The 26650-nt window shown below is 34.2% G+C and overlaps 4 protein-coding genes across 8 annotated transcripts; 3 read left to right on the top strand and 1 right to left on the bottom strand.

The window, feature by feature from the left end:
• The first annotated feature begins 3279 nt into the window (after positions 1-3279).
• LOC112794687 (jasmonate-induced oxygenase 4) lies at positions 3280-6203 on the top strand. The gene is made up of 3 exons (XM_025836671.3): positions 3280-3781; positions 4480-4908; positions 5731-6203. Exons 1-3 carry the CDS (start codon positions 3371-3373, stop codon positions 5977-5979), a joined length of 1089 nt encoding a protein of 362 aa, XP_025692456.1. The 5' UTR covers positions 3280-3370; the 3' UTR covers positions 5980-6203.
• Positions 6204-6907: 704 nt separating this feature from the next.
• LOC112794679 (pentatricopeptide repeat-containing protein At1g10910, chloroplastic) lies at positions 6908-11553 on the top strand. Its single transcript, XM_025836665.3, has 10 exons — positions 6908-7527; positions 7868-7952; positions 8040-8303; positions 8554-8856; positions 9075-9179; positions 9401-9500; positions 9783-10102; positions 10432-10608; positions 10697-10825; positions 11145-11553. Exons 1-10 carry the CDS (start codon positions 7262-7264, stop codon positions 11358-11360), a joined length of 1965 nt encoding a protein of 654 aa, XP_025692450.1. The 5' UTR covers positions 6908-7261; the 3' UTR covers positions 11361-11553.
• A 1427-nt stretch (positions 11554-12980) lies between these two features.
• Positions 12981-15929, top strand: LOC112794662 (RNA-directed DNA methylation 4). 4 transcript variants are annotated; one of them, XM_025836659.3, is made up of 3 exons: positions 12981-13320; positions 13426-13496; positions 14639-15929. In XM_025836659.3, the coding sequence occupies exon 3, from the start codon at positions 14661-14663 to the stop codon at positions 15723-15725; it is 1065 nt and encodes a 354-aa protein (XP_025692444.1). In that variant the 5' UTR covers positions 12981-13320; positions 13426-13496; positions 14639-14660; the 3' UTR covers positions 15726-15929. The 4 variants fall into 4 exon arrangements, with proteins under 4 accessions (XP_025692444.1, XP_025692436.1, XP_029153159.1 ...); XM_025836651.3 differs by having other exon boundaries at positions 12981-13338; XM_025836656.3 differs by having other exon boundaries at positions 13023-13348.
• Positions 15930-18839: 2910 nt separating this feature from the next.
• LOC112794646 (F-box/kelch-repeat protein At3g23880) lies at positions 18840-20414 on the bottom strand. 2 transcript variants are annotated; one of them, XM_072236677.1, is made up of 2 exons: positions 19528-20347; positions 18840-19426 (listed from the first exon to the last, which is right to left on the bottom strand). In XM_072236677.1, the coding sequence occupies exons 1-2, from the start codon at positions 20198-20200 to the stop codon at positions 19398-19400; spliced, it is 702 nt and encodes a 233-aa protein (XP_072092778.1). In that variant the 5' UTR covers positions 20201-20347; the 3' UTR covers positions 18840-19397. The 2 variants fall into 2 exon arrangements, with proteins under 2 accessions (XP_072092778.1, XP_072092777.1); XM_072236676.1 differs by having other exon boundaries at positions 18840-20414.
• Between the last annotated feature and the right edge of the window lie 6236 nt (positions 20415-26650).

The following is a 26650-nucleotide window of genomic DNA, read 5'->3' as shown; positions in this document are numbered from 1 at the left end:
CTTGATGCATCTAGATCCTCGATCAGGGCAATATGAACTAGAAGTTCAAAAGATTATACATTTGCAAAGAATAGCAAATGAATTGCCTAATGCATTTTTTGATACAAAGAGGATAACCAAATCTTATATACAAGCGAAAAATTCTCCAATTCAAATTGATGTCCCAGTAAGACAAGTAGCCACTGAAGCATATTCACACTAGAAGCGTGGCAGGCTTGTCGGTTTCAAAGACAAAAATTCTCGAAAGAAAAAAGAGATAAATAATATTCTTGTTGAAAAAGATATAGTAAAGACATCTGCAGTTGTCCAAAATTCTGATATAGTTTTAACGCTAGAAGACGTTCAGGTACCTGAAAATTGTGAAAATGATGAGATCTCGATAAATTATGTCTTTACAGGAGAGAAATGAGACCGAAACAAGATAATTGTCAATGAAATATTTGCATATAATGTGGCATTAAATATCATGCATGAAAGTAAAGATCTTGAGCCAAGATCAGTCGAAGAATGTCGACAAAGAAATGATTGGCCAAAATGGGAAGAAGTCATGAAGGCTGAATTAGACTCACTTGCAAAACGTGAAGTCTTTGGACCTATAGTCCGTATACCTGAAGATGTAAAACCTGTTGGAAACCGATGAGTATTTGTGAGAAAACGAAATGAGAAAAATGAAGTTGTGCGGTACAAAACCCGACTTGTGGCACAAGGTTTTTCACAAAGGTCTGGTATAGATTATGAAGAAACGTATTCTCCTGTAGTGGATGAGATAACATTGCGTTATTTGGCCAGTTTATTTGCATATCATAAATTGCATATGCATTTAATGGATGTGGTAATAGCCTATTTACACGGCTCGTTAGATCGTGATATCTATATGAAAGTTCCTGAAGGACTAAAGATATCTAAACCATCCAATGAATATTCGCAGGGGTTATACTTAGTTAAATTGCAAAGATCTTTATATGGTCTAAAGCAATCTGGACGAATGTGGTATAATCGTCTTATTGAGTATTTGGCCAAAAATGGATTAAAAAATGATGATATCTGTCCATGTATTTTCATAAAGAGAATTGCATCTGGATTCATTATAATTGCTGCGTACGTTGATGATTTAAATATCATTGGAACTCCTGAAGAGATTCCAACAATTATAAAAACTCTAAAAGAAGAGTTTGAGATGAAAGATCTTGGAAAGACTAAATTTTGTCTCGACTTGCAGATCGAGCGCATATAAAAAATGGGATCTTTATTCATCAAACAACATACACAGAGAAGATCTTGAAAAGATTTTATATGGATAAGTCACATCCATTAAGTACCCCAATGATTGTAAGATCTTTGGATGTGAAAAAAGATCAATTCCGTCATAAAGAAGAAAATGAAGATATCATTGGTCCTGAAGTACCATATCTTAGTGTCATTGGAGTACTAATGTATCTTGCTAATAATACGCGACCTGATATATCATTTGCTGTGAATTTACTAGCAAGATATAGTTCCTCTCCAACTAGAAGACATTGGAGTGGAATTAAACAAATCTTTTGATATCTTCATGGAACGATTGATATGTGATTGTTTTATCCCTATGGATCAAAGTCACAATTAGTTGGCTATGCAGATGCTGGATACTTGTCTGATCCACACAAAGGGAAATCTCAAACAGGATACCTGTTCACATATGGTGGAATAGCTATATCATGGAGGTCCACAAAACAGACGATTGCTGCAACATCCTCTAATCATGCCGAAATACTAACGATTCATGAAGCAAGTCGCGAGTGTTTTTGGTTCAGGAGTTTGATCCAATATATTCTGTCATCATGTGGGCTGATTGATCATAAGATAGCTCCAACTGTCCTGTTTGAAGATAATACAACATGCATTGCTCAACTTAAAGGCGAATATATCAAAGGTGATAGAACAAAGCATATTTCTCCCAAATTCTTCTTCACTCATGATCTTCAAAATCAAGGGACAATTGATGTCCAACAGATCCGCTTAAGCGACAGTCTGATAGATTTATTCACAAAGTCACTCCCAAAATCCTCATTTGAAAGATTGGTACATGAGATTGGGATGCGCCGATTTCGAGACATCAACTGATGTCGATAAGAGGGGGAGACTGTACTCTTTTTTCCTTGGTAAGGTTTTTTTTCCATTAGGTTTTTTTTTGACAAGGTTTTTAACGAGGCAGTCCCCATCACAAAAGATATTGTATTCTTTTTCTTTCACTAAAGTTTTTTTTCCCATTGGATTTTCTTTAGTAAAGTTTTAACGATGTATGATCCTAAATGGGCATCCAATGAAGAGTGTTGTGATAAAAACAAATTGAATGCCCATTTATGAGATTGGGCGGCTAACCTAATAGCTTTTCAAGGCAAATTGAAAGTTAATGAAAGTTAAAAGCAAAGGCTTGTCACATGTATAAATAGGTGAAGTTTCCTTTGTTTTACACACATCAATAAAATAAAAAACATTCTCTCTCTTTATATTAAATTTTTTTCCTCCTTCTTTCATACGCTACTAATATATAATAATAATAAATATATAAGTTTCTTCTATTATTATATTAAAATAATGAGACACCAAAAAAAATATTAAAATAATTATATTGGTGAATATTAAAATTAGAGTTTTCTATTTATTTTTATTTACTTTATATTTATTATATTTTCATTGATTATTTATTTTACAACAATATTTAGTAACTCGAAAAATTTGTGTACTTATATTTGTAGTTAATAGTTGAGAATATTTTTTAAATTATTTAGAGAAATATTTTTAAAATTAATTATGTTTATCAAAATAAAAAATTTAAAATAAATTTATTATAAATATCAAAATGTATCATTTTATTTATGTCTATTATGATAATTATTGTTATTTGTAAAAAAAATTAATTTATCAGGTAAGTACTATAGTTTTTCTAAAAAGTTAATTTTAAAATCAATTTTAATAAAATATTTTTAAATAATAAAATATTTACTAGAATAATTCTTATTAAACCAATAAAAATTAAACTCTATTTCATAATTTATTGGATAAAATATAATTTTTTTTTAAAATTTAACTGTCAAAAAGTATATTTGATATAAATTTTAAAAGTTTAGAATAAAATTAAAATAAAATAAAATTTTAAAATATTTTAAAAATATTTAACAAATTTTAACAACAAAAATTATATTCTAATTTATTTTTTCTAAAATAATGTAAATAGAGGGAGTAGCAGCAGTGTTAATTAATGTTAAGACTAGTCACCCAAAAAAAAATTAATGTTAAGACTTATGGGTAAATAGAATTTATCCATTTGCCACCTTTATCGTCCAATTCGTTCTTCTTTCTTCTTTCGTATGTGAATGTGATCCAAAAAATGGAAGTAGCAGAGGGCGAAGAAGCAATAAGAAGAGTTCAATCCCTCACACAATCGGGTCTCTCTCAAGTCCCACCCCAATACATCCAACCTCCTCAAACCCGACCCATTCTCCCCTCTCACCCGCCCCAAACACAACACATTCCCATCATCGATTTATTCGGATTCGACCCGACCCACATACAATCAACCCGCGATTCCATTGCACGCGCCTGTCGCGACTGGGGCGCCTTCCACGTCATCAACCACGGCGTCCCTACCTCCCTCCTCCACCACATCCGCCATGCTGGTCTCTCATTCTTCAACGATCTCTCCATGCCGGACAAGCTCCGTTACTCCTGCTCCCCCGGCGCCGCCGCGTCGGAGGGTTACGGCAGCCGCATGCTCGTCAACCACGATGACGCCGATCAGGTTAGAACCACATTTTGATGCTTTTTAATTTTTTATTTAAAACCTGTGTATATGTTTGAGAGAATAGTGTAATTTAGCTTCTATTTTATTTAGGAACAATATGATAATAAGTATTGAACCCTAGATCACTTGATTCTACAGGGAATGGATCCTCTCAATATTTTCTTATCAATTGTTTGATCAAGTATGATCTCTCGCCATATACTCTTTTAAGTGGGACCAAGACAAGATATTGAATTGTGAGTGATCACACTTACAAAACAATTGAGGGAAAAAATTAAGAGGATCGACTCTCAATATGTTCTAAGAGCTTGATTTTGATGTGTTGAGTTTTACAAAGTCTTCCAATCACATCAATGCAATTAATTTCGCTGATATGTTCTATATATAATTGGATGCACGGTTAAAATTGTTTTAACATTGCATCAAATTTAAATTCTATGTTCTAACAGTATACTATGTATCAAGCTGATATCAGAACTTGCAAATGAAGAGTGAAAACTGAAGGTAGAGAAAGAGAATTTGAAGAAATTATCAAAATGATTAGCTGGAAAATCTATTAGGAGCGAGTAGGCTCAGCTACCTTGAGTTCACTGTTAACTAATTATTGTTAACTACCATCTAGCTAACATTTTGAATAATACCTTATAGGTACATGAATGGTTTTATATCTAAGTATCTAATGCTACCTAATGCAGGTGCTCGATTGGAGGGACTACTTTGACCACCACACATTTCCGCTCTCTCGCCGGAATCCAAATAAGTGGCCGGAGTTTCCATCCGGTTACAGGGAGACAGTTGCGAAGTACGGGAATGAGATGAAGAATTTGGCGCAAAAGTTAATGGCTTTGATTTCAGAGAGCCTTGGGTTGAGACCATCGTGTATTGAGGATGCTGCGGGTGAGCTGTACCAGAACATTACCATAAGCTATTACCCTCCATGCCCGCAACCAGAACTTACCCTTGGGTTGCAATCGCACTCTGATATGGGTTTCATTACCCTCTTGATCCAAGACCAAGTGAGTGGACTCCAAGCTCTCAAGAATTGTGGTGGTGATAGCGAGAGTTGGGTCACTGTGGAGCCTTTGGAAGATGCTATTCTTGTTATCTTGGGTGACCAAACTGAGGTAACAAAACAACTCTCTATAGGAATACTTCATAGCTTACTGCTATTTAGCCAAAATCTTTTGCTATGTGCTAGAATTTGTTAAGATAATAACTCATTGTTTTGGCAAAAATTCGGATGCTGCTCTTCATTCCTTTTCTTTCATATATATAGATATGTGATTCAACATTCAATTTGTGTAGAATAGTGTGGCTAATGATAAAATTGCATCAATATGACTCTAAGATTGAATAGAATGTCCAATAGATGATCATCAGGTAGACACTACCTATCTAATAATATCTCTGTTCTTTAGTTTCTTGCATGTTCTAGGAAATGGGTATGTACTTCTTAGCATGTGTGCGTTATGACATAGATATTTTGAACTGAGGTTAGGGATCTGGAAACTGTTTTGTGTTGAATCTATTACGAATAACTTGTTTGACAAAACTAAAGTTAGGTTGCTTGGGTTGCTGGTGAAGATGTTTTTGGGTCATAAATCTTGGTATGAATAAAATTATAGAAGTGGAAAAAGGTGGCTTTTTCATTTGGTAAAACTACGGTTGACAAACTATCATGAATATTGAGTTTAGATGATGTGTTTTTCATTCACAATTTACAATTTTGATTATGTGTTATATTCTTCTTGAAATCATAACATTGTATGATATTCCATCTTCTACAATGTGACATCTTAATAGTGGATTCTTATGATATGTGTGATTTATCTATGTTCTCTTGATAAATCATTCACTTGTGAAATTAAGGCTGTGGAAAATGCTGGTTAGTTTCAATAAGAAAATATAAATTTGGCGCAACCTGCCTAATAAATTCTCTGTTCCAGATCATAACAAATGGGAAGTACAAGAGCTGCGTGCATAGGGCAATTACAAATCCTGATCGTGCAAGACTATCAGTGGCAGCATTTCATGATCCAGCGAAGACGGTTAGGATCTCCCCAGCTTCTGAACTGATAGATGAATCATCGCCAGCCAAATACCGGGGTGTTGTTTATGGAGACTATGTAAAATCATGGTATACCAAAGGCCCTGAAGGAAAAAGAAACATTGATGCTCTTCTGCTTGAATCTTAGCTTCTTGTGTTTTCTCCTTAGCCTTGTGGCTCAACTTTCTTTGATTTTAGCTTTGTATCTTCTGGACAAAAAGAAGTAAAATTATTCATGAAAAGATCTAATATAGACATCCTTGTATTTATGTATGTTGGAAATTGGAATCAAACCGAAATTGAGTAACCCGAATTTGTGAATTTGAATAATGAAGTATAGGAGAGTAATTTTGCCACTCTCAAAATTGATCATGTCATTCCTTTTTATATGATTTTTTCAACTCATTCTTTATCCTTGTTATTTTACTGACTTTCAAGATTAAGTGCTTCTCCTCAATTTTTTCCCCCCAGAAGTCCATATAGCGTCTGGTTGTTGAAATGATCATTAAGAATTTACTTAGAATGAAATGTAAGGTCATATAAGAACAAAAAATATATTTTGTACATTAAAAAATGAGTTTAATTTTGACACTGACAGTGTCATTTAATTGTATTCGTTTTAGATAATCATTTACGCTGTCATTTAATTTTGACATGGTATTATATAAAGCTGTTTTTATATTAAAAATACATTAAAATTAAATTCTTAAAAAATATCTTATATTGTATTGTATATAATATGCCTACAAAAACTAATCTTCAAAAAAGAACTACAAAAACTAAAGTGAATATTAGCCCCATTTTTTTTCAACAAGTATATCCGGGTTTGAGACTTGGCCACAGGGGCGGAGCTACATACAGGAAAAGAGGGCAATGACCCCCCTAATTTTAATTTTTTACATATAAATTATGTGTAAATTTTAGTTTAGTCCCCCTCAAAAATTTATTTTAGTATTATTTTATTGTGTAAATAATTTTAGCCTCCCTCTAATATTTTTTCTATGCCCCTGCTTGGCTAGACCAAGTAGTGGGTGAAACCCTTAAATATTGTGTGTGAGTTTGTAATGCCTAAAATTGGAGACGGTCGAATCTATTTGATAAAAAAAAAACTACAAAAAGAAGAGTGGGCCAAGCCTACACACAGGGAAGCCCAAAAAAACCGACACAAAACAAATCAACCAAGCATGCTTATCCTTGGTTCCCTCGGCCATTAGAGGCAGCAGCTGAATGCAACATAAGCATCAAATCTTGATTATTCTAATCCTGGCTTCCAATTTTCACGTCATTGATTTTATTCTTATTCTGACTGATATATTTAAAGACTTGGTAAGCCCAATAATCAAATACACTGTCCTTTAATTCCAACGGTTCTTTGGGCATTTTTCTCAAACAGTTGGCAGACACACCTGAATGCTGCTACGCTAGCAGCTATGGAGATTCAGATATTTTCATTATCATCATCGGTGGTTCTTCCTTTTCCTTCCCAAGCCGGGTTAGCGTTTCGCCCATTAACACCACCACCAAGAGCCACCACTTCCACCACCACCACCACCACCACTCCACCACCTCATAGTCAAAGCTCTAGCTCCGTCCGAGTAATGAAAATTCGAAAGGATTCCAACAATTCCTTCTCCGCAAGAAATTCCGCCAAACTTGAAATTCAGCAAGCTTCTCATTTGCCCTCTGCTCTTGCAAGGTTCTCTCTCTATACAGTTACTGTCACCCTTAGAAAGTTAGTTAGTTCGTTATTAAACAGTTGTAGTTAGTTATTACCTTCTTGAATAAATTCCCTATGCATTAGCCATTAGGATAACAAATATACATAATTTCATAAAATAAAAATAAGAAAAGTTTGTTATTTAAATGCATATACTTACTAACATGCATTTACATGATTATTGTTATAGAATTCCACAAGAACTCCTGAAAGTAGCTTATGACAACTATTTTGAAGTATCAGTGCTTAGACTGGGATTTGAGTTTTTCATGTATATGACTATTTTTTTCATTCTGTGAAAATTTCTATTTCACCACAGGGTAGGAGAAATTTTGACAGTTAAGGACCTAAATGCCATTTTGCACCACTTCGGCAATGCAAACATATCTGAACACGCATCTCAGGTGCTTGCAAATCCTATTTCCCGGATACATTTGTTTAGTTTCGGAATTAACTCGTAGATTGTATGATTTTACTATATGCATTTGCAGCTATTTTCATGGATGCAAGAAAATGACAAGCTTGATGCATCATCTTACTCTCATTATATGAGGTTCATGGCAAGTAAATTCGATGTGGCTAAGATGTTGCAGCTGTACAGCAGCATTCAAGATGTATCAATCAAGAGCAATGTCTATGTGTGTAATTCTGTTCTTAGTTTTCTGGTCAGGAAGGGCAAGCTCGATACTTCTCTGAAACTGTTCCAGCAGATGAAAGAAGATGGTCTAGTTCCTGATGTTGTTACATATAGCACGGTATGTGATTATAAATCATATGAGAGAAATATTGTTCGGAAAACAATGACCTATATATCATTTATAGGTTATGTAAAAGGAGAGCACCGTCAACAACCCAATCCTTAGTAATATCTTATTGATTCTCCTCCATAACTCTTGACTCTTATTCTTTTGGAGTTCATGTCAGAACATATACCAATCCTAACTACATTATATATCTTCTTTTTTTTCCTTTTATTGGATCTAATTGTATTGTTATCATCCTTAGCTTCTTTCAGGTTGCATTAAAGTTAATGACAGATATCCTAAAGCACTGGAGCTAATTCAGGAATTGCAACACAATGAACTGCAGATGGATGGAGTAATTTACGGGGCGATTCTAGCAGTGTGTGCTTCCAATAGTAAATTGGAAGAAGCAGAATACTATTTTAACAAGATGAAGAATGAAGGTCAAGCTCCAAATGTCTATCATTATAGCTCTTTGCTCAACGCGTATTCAGCATGTGGAAACTACAAAAAAGCTGATATGTTGGTTAAACAGATGAAATCTGAAGGGTTAGTACCAAACAAGGTTTGTTACTTTTGTTTTCTTTGTCGTTTACTAATTTTACAATAACCGTCTTGAGGAGATGTATGTTTGCCACATTGGTGTTTCTATTTTCTGTTTTATATTTTTATTGCAAACAAAATCTTATATTTGTTTTCTATATGTTGCTTTTTAATATTCTGCTGAAAATAAAGAATTCAATAAATATGAATGACTAATGCCAATATAAAAAAGAAATGCAGGTCATTTTGACAACCTTACTAAAGGTTTATGTTAAAGGAGGATTGTTTGAGAAGTCCAGAGAATCATTAGCTGAACTAAAATCTTTGGGCTATGCTGAAGATGAGGTAAAAAAAACTTTCGAACTTAAAACAGGGAGCTGTTTGCTTTATTTGACTCTGACACATTACTAAATTATTTTATACAGTTTATCATTAATTAATTATATTACTTTGTTGATGACTAAAAGTTATCATTGTTTCACAGGATTAATTTATTTATACTTTTAAATTTTTGTTCTTTCTTCTATCTTGACTTATTTGACTAATCAATCTAAATTTATACATAGATGCCATACTGTATATTGATGGACGGCCTAGCTAAGGCAGGACAATTTGAAGAAGCTAAACTAATTTTTGATGAAATGATTAAAAACAATGTCAAATCTGGTAAGTTTTCTTGTGGACTTTCTCGTTAACAGAAAGGTTTATTTAGCATTAGATTAACTGGTGCCATGGGTTTTTGGGGACCAAAAAATGTACACAGATACATATGCAACATAGATCAATAAGACATCTAGAAATATTTTGAAATCCTGGAAATACATATGATACGTATATTGTTTTACAACTCATAGCTGAGCTGTTTTCCTTTTTCATGTTTAGCTTCAGCTTTAATAACTATTTCTTCTATATCCTAGCAATTTATACTGATTTAATTTCGTTATGTAGATGGCTATGCTCACAGTATCATGATATCAGCATATTGCCGAGCCAAGCTTTTTCGGGAGGCAAAGCAGTTGGCAAATGATTTTGAAGCAACCTCGGACAAATACGACATAGTTATATTGAATTCAATGCTCTGTGCTTTCTGCAGAGCTGGTGAAATGGAAAGCGTAATGGAAACACTAAGAAAGATGGATAAAATGGCAATCAGTCCTGACTACAAAACCTTCAATATACTAATCAAATATTTCTGTAGGGAAAAGATGTATCCATTAGCTTTTCGAACAATGGAAGACATGATTAGTAAAGGCTATCAACCAACAGAGGTATGTATTTTGTTATCTGTGTATGATTGAACTTGTCTTTTAGTCAGTTTAAATCTGTCATTTCAATTTTTACGATAAAATCTTTTCTAATATAAACTCACATCTATGATATTTGCATCCTTGTCGGCCAAATTTTACATTTTCGTAGCATAGACCTATTGTATGTTTCTGCTGTCTCGCCCAAATAGATTTATGTGTACCAGTTTATTATTCTACCAAATGTGAATATGAATAACAGGGAGAAGGAAAGAGTTTCTGAAGATGAAGTTTAACATTAAAAAAAAGAAACAGGTTCTGCCATATAACGCCTTCCTTTTTTTTCTTTGTAGGAACTCTGTTCTACTTTAATATATCACCTTGGTCGAATCAAAGCTTATGTTGAGGCATTTTCCGTTTATAATATGTTGAAGTATAGCAAGAGAACGATGTGCAAGGCAACTCATGAGAAGATTCTGCACATTCTCCTAGCAGGAAATCTTTTGAAAGATGCCTATGTGGTAGTCAAGGTATAGTTATACCAGATTTTGGGAACACACAAATCTTAAATTTTCTTGTAGTATAGCAATTTTGTCTGACAAGCCTTATTCACTTCAGGATAATGCAACCTACATTTCTCGCGCTGCCATCAGAAAATTTGCATGTGCATTCCTGAAGTCTGGTAACATCAACTTGATGAATGATGTTATGAAGACCCTCCAAGATAGTGGCTACAAGATTGATCAGGTATATCAAATTCAAATATCATCATTGAAATGTCAATTTATTTATGGGTTTATATCCGTGATTTAATTTGTGGCCAACCACGTCCATGTGATGTTAAGATGCAACCAATCATTTTGTGGTACGTGAAATTAACCTGTCATGTCATCATGCCACATAGCACTTATCGATTTGTTTTTCGAGTGTATCTTTCAAAGACTAATATGACTACAAAATCTCTCGAAAACCAATTTAAATGGATTATCTTTCAGGGATAAATTTGAGTATTAACTCATTGTTTCAACTTTTACTTCAAAACCAGTCATATATTTTTCTTGTGCAGGACTTATTTCAGATGGCTATATCGCGGTATTTAGGTCATCCTGAAAAGAAGGACTTGCTTCTACACTTGCTGCAATGGATGCCAGGTCAAGGCTACGTGCTTGATTCATCAACAAGGAACCTAATCCTCAAGAATTCACACTTATTTGGTCGCCAACTTATTGCTGAGGTCTTGTCCAAGCAAAAGCTGATGTCAAAATCACACAAACCTCAATAGAATGGTCCATGTTACATTTATTTATGATGATCTATGATGAGATATCCAAAGCTAGATACTATCATCCATCATACACTGTAACAATTCAAATTCTTTTAGGGTTTAGGATCTATGTACAATAACCTATGAATGTGTATATAAAGTGATTTAACCAAATAGTAATAATGATATCCTTTTATGAAGGTATGTAAAAGGATCTCTATAATTCATGCCATATGTAGGAGGAATGGACCATGCAAAATGGATCCCCTTCGACTTGCTTTTGTATTTTAATTATCAGGCATCCAAAGTTTATCGTTAAGAATATTGATTAATTTGGTTTGGTTTGGGAAAAAAAAAAAATTCATCAAGCAAACATAGGTCTTTTATCATTCTTTCTTCAATTTTTATAATCCAAACTTGAGAGGTTAAGAGTTTGTTTGGACAAATTTTTTTAGAAAGATCTCATTTTAAATATTATCTTTTTAAAAATAAAAGTTATTTTATGTTTGAATGTAAATTTATTTGTTTTAAAAAAAATATGCTTGCATGCAATATTAATAGATTTTATTTTATTTTTGAACAGTTTTTATGTCATAAAGAAATTTTTATTAGAAGATAAAGTTATAATTTTAAAAAAATTATGTATTTTTGCTTTTTGTAGTGAGTTTACTTTTCTTACACATATGTTTCCAAGTATATTAAAAAGTTTAAAAGGATCATTTAACTTAATAAATATATTTTTTAACAAAATAATTGCATTTTAAATTCCAAACAAGCTAAAAATGATGGTAACAAATAATATATATCATGTCAACATTTAACTTATTATATTATTATTATTAAAATATACAATTTTTAAAGTTGACTAGATCAAAATTAAAAGCAACTTTTTATATATACTATACCAAAATCAACTAAAAATAAATAAATAAATAAAAATTTAATTTTGATGTGCTTAATCTAAAGAAATAATTTTTTTTAAGTGGTCAAATTGTATTTTTTTATGAATAAATAATTATTTTGATGCGAGCTCGTGCCACAGCAGTTCCGTACATTCTCCTTTCTGTTGTTCACCTAATGCCGGCTGTACAAGCCCATCGCAGTCTCATCGTGCGTGGTAGACATCCAGCGCCATACATTGCTACATTTTTATACGTGCATAACCGTCACATGCACGAAAATAGAGTCTAACTTGGATGAACCATTTTGTGATGTCCAATCGTCATTCATCAACGATAATTCTTCTTATTCACATCTAGTCACCAATGAATAATAAGTCGGATGTTCAGTTTGCTAGTATGCAAATGATTAGTCTAATATTTATGCTCCTGATTTGATTAAGTAGTTACTAGTAACATATGCCGGATGTTCAATTCAATAGATATGCAGATGGTTATGTTAATTCTTAATTGGATGATTATTTTTTTTATTCAGTTTACTCATGCACAGTTAACAATAGTTAGATGTTCAATTCACTAAGTATTCAAATGATTATCCTAATATTAAGGTTTAAGAGATAATTTAAGATAGAATATTTTTTTATTTTATTGAGCCAATTTTAAAACCCGTTATTTACAAAAGTCATTATCAACCCAAAAAAATCGTTTATAAAAATACTAATTTATGCTTGTATTCGGCTATAAAATTACAAATTTAACCAAACAGCAAACAAAACCCGCCCCCTCCCCCACTTCTTCGCCGTCACCGTTTCCTATCAGCATTTTCCCCATTCCGGGGTCCACCTCCTCCGTCACCCGCTACTCCGAAACCCTGAATCACTCTCTCATTCACCGTTCACAGCGCCTCAATTCTCCATTCCATCACCCATTACTCATCACTCGTCACTTTTCTCTTCTCCTTCACAGCGTCCACAATTCTCAACGCCTAAAGCTCTTGCTCCGCCGTCCTCGATTAACCGCGCCTGGAGTTCCGCCGTCCACAATTCACCGCGTCTCAAGCTCCGTGGTCTCTCCATCTCGTGAGTTCTGCCACCAAAGTACCAAACCGTAATCAAAGCAAAATCCCATAATTCCTAATAACCGAAACGCAATGTATCAATTCCCTAATTCCTAATTTTTGCCAGGTCCGTCAATACGAAGAGTTAGAGAGAGATTGAGCTTGAGTTGGATCTTCTTGTCGAACACAACTACTCTGGTATTATTTTTCTTTTTGCTTTTTTTTTTTCCTGAAGAAAGCTAGTTGCTAGATAAAGTTGACAATGGCAACTATGTGCCATGTGTGTTTAAATTCCACTCATTCAAATAGGGTTGACAAAAATGCTTTACTCCTATGATTTAGGTTATTCAGGATATCAGATTTTAGAGTTGATAAAATTGCTCACAACCTGTTTGATAGAATGTCTCTTTGATTTGCCCTTATTTTAGAATAAACTCAAAACCTTGATACAACTATAGACATTATATAGCTAAAACAAACAAATGATTTGTGCCTATTTTCGTTGTATATTGTTTAAGGCAAGGAGTGTAGTAGTATTCAGAAAATTTTGGTAGTGACATGTTCAATAGTCTCCAAAGAATGTTGGTATGCATTACTCTTCTCTTAGTGTGAAATATGGTTTAGTCTCTGGTTTTGAGCAAATGTAACTGGTTTTCCAGCTTGCCGCTTAAATGTTGTTTGTCTCCATCAACTAGAATATGCGCCTGCAGTTAAGCATATTCCAACTCAATTATATAGATCAACTTTCAAAAGAAGCTAAACAGTTCTTGCTGAACTGATTGCTAGCCTTAATACATTGCGTGCTATGTGCTATACTATATTTAGCTTTAAATAAAGTAGTAGTTCTGCATATATGACCTTAAAATTTCTGATCTCATACAATTGGATTATGAGAATACAATTGCGTTATGGGAACTTGGTAAAATGTCTTCACCCTTCAGCTTTACTTGCTGGAAATTTATTACTTTGAAACTTTTATGAATAATTTAACTTGCTTTAGTTTGGATGGAATTGAACAATGTTCTTTTTTTCTTTTTTTCCGTTAATTGAACTATAAGTTTAATTTGGATTTAAGATTTAGTTTTCACTTTGATTATTGCATGCAGATCTTTTCTAGCAATACTATAATATAACTTTTTGGTTTGGGAAGGGTGGTGGACTGGTTGCTGTTATTACTTGTATTGTATTATATTGCTGCTGAATTTTATTCTCACCACGGGTTATGCCTCTGAAGTTACTCATTAAGTGCCAAAACTTGTTCAATATAGAGCTAGTCATGTTTTAGTTCATATACTAGGCTTTCTGGGGAAAGTCACTCTTCTCTGAACTTGTTGGAACAGACTGTGCAGGAACATAGCTACCATGGCTGAGAGCTCTTCGGTTGCACCGCCACTGAAGCCTGTCGTCGTTAGGGTCAAACGGAAACCCTCTCAATCCCCAGTTGATGCTTTCTGGCTGGAAATCAATGAGAGGCCATTGAAGCGCCCTCTTTTGGATTTTGGCAATCTGTCAATCTCTGATTCTGCCCAAAAAGTAGAATTTCGTAACAAGAAGGTTTTCATGCAACATGTGGAAACAATATGCAGCTCTGAAGTAGCCTTTGATGTCGTGCAATCTTTCATGGATCCTGGTTCGAGGGGTGCATCTGAATCTAAATCGAAAATTGAGGAGAGGAAGAAGAACTTCAAAATGGATAATAAGCAAGAGCAGTTGTTGCAAAAAGCTAAACAAGAAAAAGAGTCTTCAGCAAAAGATGCTCGCTTTGAACAAATATGGAAGAGCAGGAAGGGTGGCAAAACGGCAGAGCAAGAAAAATCACTACAAGAAATATGCCAGTTCTATGACATTGTTCGTGTTGATAGTGAAGAAAACTCTAAAGAGGTGCAACAGGAAGAGTTGTCGTTGGAGGATCAGAGACTCTTGTCTAGCTACCTCCCTTTACTGAGAGAGTTTATTCCTAATGCTGCTGAAGAGATTGAAGCTGACATGGTTGCTCAATCCAAACAAGAGGCTTATGTCTATGACTTCTATACTGTGAAGGATGAGACAGATGTAAATAATGTTGATGATTCTTCTTCATATTCCTATCCGCTAGTCCAAGTCAATGATGATGAGGAATATTATGATGGGCCAGATTATTCAGATTACGAGACTGATGATTCAAATGCTGAAGACAATCCGCTGAATGATTATCCAGAAGAGATTTCTGAAGAGGAGGATGAAGAGGTTAAAGACTCTGAGCACGAATCAGAAGAATGCGAGCATGAGAAGGATAGTGATGAAGATGAGGATCTAGAGCATGAGGGCTTTTCCAAAAATGATGATGCTGATCCTATGTTTGATGAGGAATTTGATGATTATGATGGTGATAACACTTCTGATGCAGAAGATGTGGATAATGAAGATTGGAAATGGTCTCACCGATGAAGCTTGTTTGAATTTCTGTTAGAAAACTAGAACAGACATTGAAATTCACTCCAACATAACTTTTTTTTTTTTTTTTTTGGTCTTGGACTCCAACATAACTTTGAGGAAAAACTCTCTGTTTGGATACTCAAAATTAATTTTGGTTCTCAATGTCAATGTCCGTTTAGCTCAGAGCAAGAAATACTTGCTTTTAGTTTGAAGAAATTGCGTTCGATGTTCCAAATGTGAGTCATGTCTCAATTACTCATATTACAGATTCCTTTTTTAAAAACAGAAAATTAAACAGGTAATGCTCACCATACATTGGTTCAGGTTTGGAGGGAAATATGTTGCAAATCCAGACCAATTAAATTTTAATCGATTGATCAGAACCAATTTGATAACACTCCTTGACTAATAGCGAATATTTAATAGTAAATAAAATACTAATTAATCCCAAATTATTTGAGTTTATTCATAGAAACGATTGAGAAACACGCTTTTCCTTTAAGAATAGATTCTATAAGAGAAACAAATAATAATAGTGTTGGAACAAAGTAGACTTTCTTTGTAGGATGCGGTTCTCCTATCTTGTATAAGCTAGCAAGCACAAAACTACTACATAGATAAGGCCATTATTATCTCCTTCATTTCACATAGGAACAGTGCTGAACATCTTCAACCCACCCATCACTCACTCCTTTCTTATATTTGTTCTTTCATCCTTATTTAATTACATGGGAAACAATTCAAGTGTGGAGAGTAGCGAAGAGTTCTCGTACGTTGTTCAAAAGGGTAGTTAAAACCTTGTATTATGACAGGATTCATTCATGTAGAGAAGTTTTTCGCTATTCAAATAGGTATTTTCCTCCCCCGTTCGAGGGAGGTTAAAGTTAAACTATATCGAGGGACGCTTATTTATATGGAGGTAAAAGCGAAAGAAAGGGTCTTGTCTTGGTTGAAAGGTTGTGGAATAATCCACCGGGGACAAAACCTTACGAAATCACATTGACACATTTTCTTGCTGTTTGCAGTGAAAAGATTGACATAGGCCTTTCGGCGACCGTGACCATTACAGATAACAGGTGGAGTGCTAGCTCTGACCTTGAGTTCAAGGGTCCATTCCAGCACCCTGCTTCTGCATTGTTTCATATGTTTGATGAGTTCAGGAAAAACAAATATCCACACTATTTGCCACCTAGGTGACTCCACTGTGAGCATCTGTTGTCATCTGGAAGCGGCGAAAGCAACAATTCTACCGCGTCTTCCCCACTTGAACAGATAACAGGAACGAGCTTTCTTAACAACACAGGAAACATTCAAGGAGATGGTAACGGTAATATATTAATCAAGAACTTTCTGTATAGAAGGTAGAGGAAATTTGTCATTGCGTCGTTAATGGAATGTTGATTTAGACTGGAAAATTGTTGGAAGTGATGATGTTTTCGTTTTGGCATTGAATGAGGCCAAGAAGGACGTTTCTCTTTCATGAATCTAGCATGATACACAGTTCTGCTAAGGGTTTAGCACTGTATACATGATAAATAATCTTCAAAGTTTATTTCTAGCATGTCATTTTATCTAAACAATAAATCTTATCACCAATTTATGTATATGTTTTTTAAATCTACCATAAAATAAACTATTTAAAATAATAAGAAAAACATTTTTCAACACACCACATAGCCAAACAGCGGCAGTTTCAATGTCGAGTAACTAATTTTGTGGCACTTTTAGACCCGCCACAAATTTACAAGTGCTGTCTAAGCTTTTTGACGCAATTTTTGGGGTAGTTTGTCCGCCAAAAGGTTTTTTGTTGTATTGCGGCAATTATAAACTGCAGCAACTTTGCATACTGCTTTCCGTGCTTATATCCACTTCTATATGTTTCTTGTAGGAGTAAAGCTAGAGGACCAGCAGAATTTATTATTTTTGACCAGCAATTAGCTAATAATATTTAAAAGTGTGGGATAAAAATACTGACTAAAAAATAATAAATTCTGCTGACACTTGAGCTGTATTTGTACCTCCTCATTGATATTGGCATGATTTAAAGTATCTTAGAAGCTTAGACTAAAACTGCATAGCAGTCAGATCAGTTCCCTCCATTAGTTTATCCAAACCACTTGTTTTGTTTTTTTCAATTATTATTGGACCACTTAATACACTCTTTCTGATAGCTAGATTCCTCTATAGATGCCCTACGGAGTGAGCCCAAAATTTAAGACATGGATTCATCATTCATCTGAAGCATGTAATCAGCATCTACGAATTGCTTAATTATTCAATGCAATTTCTCTTAGATCCGCGTGGATCCGGTTAGAGTTGGAGAATATATGCAGCCACACTAGCTAGTGCTAAAGTGATCAAGGCATCAATCCACACAAGATATGCTTCATTATTATGCGATCATAACAGCTTTTGTTATTTGGTTAACCTCATACAAATATGACATGTCAAAAATGTCAAGACAAACGCACCATGTATGATAGTTTAGGATAACATTGATTTGGGTAACCTTTTGGGCAAAGATTCATTTATCTCGACACCAAGATAAGCCAATCAATAGGGCACATGCTAAAATTATAGAACTCATTTGGTGTTTTAGTGTTTTTTTTTTCTTTTGACAAAAATAACTTTTCCACCTGAATTTTTCGTCCAACCAAACATACCTTAAAGTTAGTTGTGTATTGGGTCTTATAGTTTTCTGCTAATCATATTTAATGCACTTTCAATGGTTAGTTCGTGTTCAAGAATGCATGAGGTATTATGCATGGAATAATGGCAGGGTTATTGCAGGTATGTTCGTTTTATGCTTCAAGAAGTAATCATTTATTCGCATATATATATATATACACACCTCTTTTTAGGACTCATGGGTGTTTCAGTTACATGGTTGGAGATAGGGCCAGAAATGTTCTGTTGCTCTCTTAATATGTAAGCTATTGAATCCATAGCTATGGATAGCTTTTGGTCAAACTATATCCCTCTTCTTACACATACTAAGTGTAACTCTCCTTTTGTGATTATTTTTCCCTCTTTAATGTCTTTCCATTTTATTTTAGACTAAGGTTTAAAGTTGTAAAACATATTGTTACAATATCAAAAATACATTAGAAATTAAACATATTGTAATGACTGAATATCATCTATGATTTCATAGATCAATTGAAGATGAATATAAAAGCTAGTCATAAGAGAGCCTATCTATCTATATACTCACACTAACAGAATTGGTTAACAGATTTTGGACCCTATGGGATTCTCCATATAATAATAGAGTAGTTAATAACCATGACAGAGTAATATAATTTCTTCAAGGCTAAATCAAACAAGCATACCAGTGACATTGCTTTCAGTAATTCTCACAAACCTACAAGCAAAAATGTGCAGATTCTTCGAAAAACCTTGGCAGCAAGTAACAATAGAATGCATCATAATAAACAAGGCGATATCAAACTCTCAACATATACCTCCGAGGCTACGCGGCCGCCGAATTTCTCGATGGCAGCAGGCCTAAAACTGTCATCACTGAAATTATAGACAACAAACTTCTGCTCCATGTCCAACCACAGCTCCAATAGTATCTCATCATCTTCGTCGGAAATACAAATCGCCCTCGTGGCGCGCGGAACATTGAAATCGAATCCAAGGAATTCAGGATAATATATCAAATCAGGCACACACAACAGCTTAGTCCAAGACTCTGCAATTCCATAATCCTTCATGATCCAAACATCAGTGAAATGGCTACAGCATGAGAGAACACATAAACTGTTCTTGAAGACCTCTAATGTCAATTCAAACTCATCAGTATTGTTACCTCCGAAATCAGGAAGCGAAATTCGTCGATACGACTCCAATGCCAAATCGAGAGAAACAATGAACCGATTCTTATCCAACCAACTAAGCATGCCGCTCACGAATCTTCCAGGACAACACGCAGTGCTGCTGAGAGGAAAGTGCTGAATCCTTCTCCACGAATCAGATCCCAAAGTATGAACCCTAGAGTCGAATTCATGATTCTTAATGTAAAGAACAACCACCACCTTGTAACTGTGAGTCACGTGATCGTAGCCGAATCCCGAGGTAACGACGGAGAAGCGTTGATCTTCCAACGACGGCAAGTTTCTGAACTTTCCGGTGGACGGATTCCAGAGAAGGAGATTTCTGGAAACGGTGAAGAGACAGAGGAGGCCGTTACAGGATCCGACTATGGAGTGGTGGAAGTGGGAGCCGGGGACAGCGGAAGGGAAGAGGCGAGTTGCGGCGGCGGAGGTGGAGGCGAAGGCGGAGGAGAGAGAGTAATCGGTGAAATAAGGATCAGCGGGGCGCGTGAAGATGAGGCGGCGGGTGGAGGTTGCATGGAGATGGTTGAGGGCGAAAGAGGGATCGGTGATGAGGGAATTCCATGACTTGCATACGGAACGGAATCGGAGGAGGGTGGTGAGTGGGAGACGAGTGAGGATTTCGATGATGAGCTCGAATGGAAGCATGAGTAGTACGCACAGTGTTGCATGTGCTTTCACGACGCCATTTCTGCGTATCAGTGAATATCACTCAGTTGTTGTTAGGTGAAGTTGCTAGTTCAAATTCATCACATCATTTCATACCAACTTTACTTTTCAATATATGGCTGATTATTTGTGATTATAAATTAAGTGTCCAAGCTTATTTTAAACCAAATTTTTAATTAAAGTCTCCTCTTACTATATATATTGTCGCTGCTATTTCTTTTTCTTTCTCCTCTTTTATTATTTTTTATTTTGTTTATGCATTTCTTTTTTAACGTCGTTATTGCTGTTGTGGTGATCGTTGCCATTATTCTTCTTCTTCTTTTTTTTTTATTCTCTTTTATTGTTATCATCAAAATTATTGCCATCGTCTTCTTTTACATCTTCTCTTCTTTTATCGGCGTAATTGTTGCCTTCTTTAAACCCAAAATCTAAGATCAGTAATATTAACGATAAAAAAACCAATTGTATCTCTAAATTTAGTAAAAATTAAAAAAAATCACAATTTATTTATTCTGATACACATTAAAAACAAAATTAAATCAACTAATTTTACTAATCATCTTTTATCTTTTGATTTTTCATGTATTTAAATTTTTTTTTCATATTTTGAAAGTCAAGTGTTATTCGCCGCTTTTTAATTTTCATATAAAAGTAAAGTATGGGTTGAATGTCATTATGCATAAGAGGGTGCTTCACCTGAATGTGATGTCAGGAGAGCCAAAAATCGGATCGTGCATCTTGCATGCTGCTACTCGGATGGTCTGTATTGCATGTGAGAAAACAGACCTTTCGTGTTGTCCTACTCTTGCCACTTGTTGCGCTCAGATACCTCCTCTAACAGTGCCCTACCCAACATTAATCCACGTTGAGACTCACACTCACCATCCGTTTTCATTTTACTCTTTTCACCAAAGAACATCCATTACTACTTGGTCTTCTTCCTTTGCCTCCAAACTTGCATGGTGATAACAAGCTGAAAATGCCAAAGAAAAAAAATTTAGAAACGTTGATCGTCCTGAACTTTATGTTATACATTATCTCAGTTATTTAAAATATGTAAAAAAAATTTAATTTTTTTATATTTTATAATTATAATTATTATTGTTAGGAAGTTAATTATTATTGTTGTGGTTAGAAATTGAATTTATGAATTATTATCATTTTTACTGGGTGTAGGTTTTTTTTATTTTTTTAATATTTTATAATTAAAATTATTATTGTTAAGAAGTTGAATATTGTTGTTGTTATTGTTAGAAGTTAAATAGAAATGTATATTATTTTGACGTGATTACGATATTTTTTTGTTTGGAATTTTTTAATATTTTATAATTATAATTGTTATTGTTAGAAAATTAATTATTATTGTTATTGTTTTTAGAATTGAAATTAGGAGTGTAAATGATTTTTTTTTTACCTGATTATGGTATTTTTTTTTTCAAAAATTCTTTTAGGTTTTTATAATTATAATTGTTATTGTTAGGAAGTTTATTATTATTATTATTATTATTGTTATTGTTGGTAGAATTGAATTTAGGAATGTAAATGATTATTATTTTTTTGACCTGATGATGTTAGGTTTCTTTAGAAATATATGTAAAAATAATACAGAAAATATTTGTTTAACTGTAGTTAGAATATTTTTTGTAAATATTTTTAAAGTTATAATTTATAAAGTTGTAATTAGTGAATTAAATTTTTTAATTAATTTTAGAGATTATGATTTTAGTTATTATAACATTTTTTCTATTACCGTGAATGAATAAATAAATAAACAACTACTCTGTAATTGTTAATTAATTAGGAGCATTATTAGTTTATAAGAATTGGAATTATGTATTAGTTGTTATTGTTAATAGTTAGTTCCGAATAATTTTTAGGATTAGTAAGTAAATTTGGAAGTTAGAATTATTTGTTTTAGTTGGATTTGGTAAGATAATTTATGATGCTTGTGTGGTTTCAATTAATATGTTGTTAAGTTAGTTGTGTAAATTTTGTTACTTTTAGTTGCTCTAGTAGTAAATTAGTAAATGTTAACAAGTTGACTAATAATAATTTGTTATGTTTTTGTAGAGTTTGAGGATGTTGACATGTGATCACCTAGTTTTTTCGGATCGGTACAATGATAGCGTGGAGGAGCATTTACGATTAACTGAATTTTATCATGCGTCTCAGATTGGGATAGTCCAATGTCAGAAAGCATTGGTGAATGCTCTAATCAAAAGGTGGCACCCAGACACGCATACTTTTCACCTTCCGATTGGTGAATGTGCTGTGACGCTTGAAGATGTGGCAATAATTCTTGGTCTTCCGACGGACGGTCTTCCAGTTACAAGGATGACAATGAGTAGTTTTGAAGCCTTGGAGGCGGAGTGTTTACACCAATTTGGAGTTGCACTCGTAAGTTAGCATGTAGAGGAAGTTGTATAAAACTGACCTGGCTGCGGAATCTAAAAGAAAACTTACAGTTGACTGATGAAAATAGTATACAAAGGTACGTGAAGTGCCACATTATGTTGTTGATTGGAACGATCTTGTTTGGGGACAAGTCTGGCGCAAGTATGCATTGGAAATTTCTACTTCTGCTTCGTGATTTTGGGAGTATTGGACAGTACAGTTGGGGCTAGGCATGCCTAGCACACCTATACAGGGCGTTATGCAGGGCATCTCATTATGACTGTAAGAAGATCGATGGTCCGCTAACATTTTTGCTGGGTTGGGCTTGGATCTGCCTGCCATATCTAGCGCCGGTTTCTAGGGAACCTCACAGTTTTCCGCTTGCAAACAGGTAATACTATCTTAGAGTCACCCCGTATCTTATTATTTAATATCCAATTGTGTTAATGAAATAAGTCATATTAGGTGGCGTAACTAGGAGCGTGGAGACCGTCGCTTTAGATATCTTACGCTTGCCCACTTTAGGAAGGCCTTGGACGATCTTCAGGAGGGCCAGGTGTGTTTTCATTAAGTAAGTATTTGATTCGGATTTAGTATTAGTGTTAATCTTATTGTTATTGTTATTGATCTTATTAGTGTTAATCTTATTGTTATTGTTATTGTTACCTATATTGACGACCAGTTTTTGTAGGTACGGTGCCTTGAATTTTCTCAGAAAATTCGACTCTATATGCCTGATGCAAAACATGTGGAAAGTTTTGAGAGGTGACCAAGCTCTGTTACTGCGTGTCACTGCTGCATTGATGGATTCGTGTCGGTCGGATATCAGCCCCACACCATCCCGAGTGACAACATGTTGTCGCAGGTTACTGAGAAAAAAGTGTCACGCATCAGAAGTCTCTCCCTCCACAATAGCAAACACAATTGGGACGATATTGTTGTTGTCATCCTGTGAAACTGCCACTAACAGACAACCCTTATACTTTCCGTACAAGTGAGTCCCATCCACCTAGACAATCGGCTTACAATGTCTGAATGCTCTAATGCAGGGGTAATAACTCCAAAATACTCAATGCAATACCCGAATATCAATCACCAAGTCATCGCCTTGATATGTGGGCATAGTCTCAAAATGGACAACAACTGATGGCTCCTTACGACACATGACTTCAAACCATATAGGCAATGCTTCATACGATGCTTCCCAACTTCCGTATATTTTTTCTACTGCCTTTTACTTAGCCAACCATGCTTTTCGATAACTGACGGTGTAGTTGAACGTTGACTGCACTTCTGCAATAACTGATTTTACCTTTAACGAGGGGTCAGACTCGACCAACGGCTTGATGGCTTCTGCAATTTTGATCGAATCCAGCTTAGAATGATCCTGAAAAATGGTGGCTCTGGTACAGGTGTGACTACCATTATACCTCCTTATAACCTAACAGTGCTTCCTGCTGATCATGCTAACCCTGACAAGCCAATCACACCCTGATCCATACTGTGTACACTTGGCATAAAATGCCAACGGATCCGACTCATACACCCGGTAGTTTACACTTCTTCAAATGGTATACTCTTTTCATTGCCTTAATAACAGCTTCTCTGGAATTGAATTCCATCCCAACGGCAAACTCACCATCGTGACAATAGGAATTTCTGCGACGAAGGCAGCCAAATAGAAAATACTTAATACACAAATATTTAATACTCGAAACCACAACAAAATCAATACTCACAGCATCAATTATGATATAAAAATAACTGTACATCTGGTCACTGTCTCATTCTAAACAAAATAACAACATAAACACATAATCAAATACTGATTAATAAATACTAATTTTTTTGAAACTAAATCAATAGCTAACTAACAACATTATTACCTCAAATTTAACTAAATAAATCGACACACAAAGGCTAGTTTAGTATATTTTCACACATTACTTTACTATTTCCTCCATCGATCAATCTAATTAATTCCAAGCTTCTAATCCTATTTAATAAATATAGGTAACCTCGTACTTGCACTCATATATTCCGGAAACTCCGGAACATGCATGGCTTCTAAATCCAAAACTCGCATGAAAGATGGCTCCTCAAACGGCACTTCATTTGCAAATGCATTTGCAATGTCCGTCACATCTGGAGCCATGATGCCGTCACTTTGATCTTCATCACTGTCTGGACTAATAACTTCGTAATTGCTTTCGAACTCTTCTTCACTGTCACTATTGTAATCCTCGCGTACAATATTTCGGTCGGCCTCAGATTGTTCGAACTCAACGTACAACTCGATGAACGAGATTTGAGCACGACTTTCAATATACATTGAAAATATCTCTTGCAAACTAGCTTCATCCGTTACTATTTGGTTTGAAATTGGACGAATCCACTAAACACCGGTATGGGATATCTGTATAAAACATAAGATATTCTCCTTGACATCTCAGAATCTATCTTCTCACAAATCACACCTTTAAGCTCTTCAAATGAAATTGTGAAGGGAATAACATCTAACGGATTTTCACATATGAATTTTATATCCTCATATGTTTGTAACAAAATCTGACCAAAATAATACACTTTTAAAAGAACTCTATCATCCATTTCTCATTCTACTAAATAACAACAGAAACCACACTAACAAATTTTTGGGTTACATACCATAAAGGAGAAAAATACAAATGTAGAAGAAGTAGAGGCAGAAGACGAGCAAATTTAAAGACGAAGACGGGATCTGAGACTGTCGTACGAGTTGCACACTTTTATATTTACAATAACCCTAAATCGGACCCACTGATCAGGGTTGGCTGATTCAAATTATTATTAAAAAAAGAGAACTCGGACGGTACGATTTCATTTTCGGATTGATAAATTATTAAAACGCACTGTCCGTTTTGCATGGATTAAAATTCAAATTTCAACCATGCACAACTCATACCCTCCAACTTGTTTGCTAATTTTTTTTAAACAAAGTATTCGGATCCTACAAGTTCTAACACCTACCAATAACATAAAGCTGTTCTGCCTTTTTGTGTAGCACTCCCTATTTTCATATCTGAGGACAACACACTCATAGTCATGGGTTCCATAACTAAAAAATTGAGCCATTATTAGCTCTAAAATAATTGTTTAATTTTCTTTCACGTTTGTCTCCGTTAATAATAATAATAATAATAATAATAATAATAATAATAATAATAATAATAATAATAATAATAATAAGCTCCTAAAAGAGAAGAGTTAGGAAACCAAATTTGTAAATTTAAGAAGCATTTAAAGTATTTGAATAATGCTAATATTTCAATAATTTTAATAATTAATTTTAATTATAAAATATATAATTAATATTAATGCTTAAAAGTTAAAATTATTAGAATATTAATATTTTTAGAATATTTAAATTTTTTTATAAGAAATTAAGGTAGCAACTCGCATACAGTTATTTTTATATAAAATTGATAGTTAAAAATTGTTAGATAACAATTTAATTAAGGTGGAAATTCAAGTACAGTCGACTTCACATGAAATTGATACCTAAGAGCCGTTAGATGATTTGACTGATTTGACTAAATTTTCATCTAACGACTCTCAAATATTAATTTTACCTGTCGACTTCACTTGAGTTTTCACCTTTAATTAAATATGTTAAATTATCTGACAATTCTTAACTATTAATTTTACGTAAAGACAAAGTGTACATGAGTCTCTACTTAAGATTAATAATCCTCCTAATGATATAATGAGGACACTTATCATCTTCTTCTTATTTCTCACGTTTGGTCTCAACTAGACCTTCTGTATAATTTAAACCCGTTTGTCCATATCTCAAATACTCAACGTTTTATTAGTGATGTGTGAATGAGAACTAACTGGAATTAGAGTATATTATTATCTTAGATCACTGATGATTTCAAGAGAATCATACAAAGTTTACCTGTTTCTAGTCTTAATGATCAGATTGCAGATGGATAGTATTAAACTGAAAATACAAGAGGAGTTTACTCAACTTCAAATGATTTTCAATGGCTT

Source organism: Arachis hypogaea, chromosome 1 (genome assembly GCF_003086295.3).
Source record: "Arachis hypogaea cultivar Tifrunner chromosome 1, arahy.Tifrunner.gnm2.J5K5, whole genome shotgun sequence".
Lineage (NCBI taxonomy): Eukaryota > Viridiplantae > Streptophyta > Magnoliopsida > Fabales > Fabaceae > Arachis > Arachis hypogaea.
The sequence above is the reverse complement of the archived record's forward strand: the minus strand, read 5'-3'. Positions and strand labels throughout refer to the sequence as shown.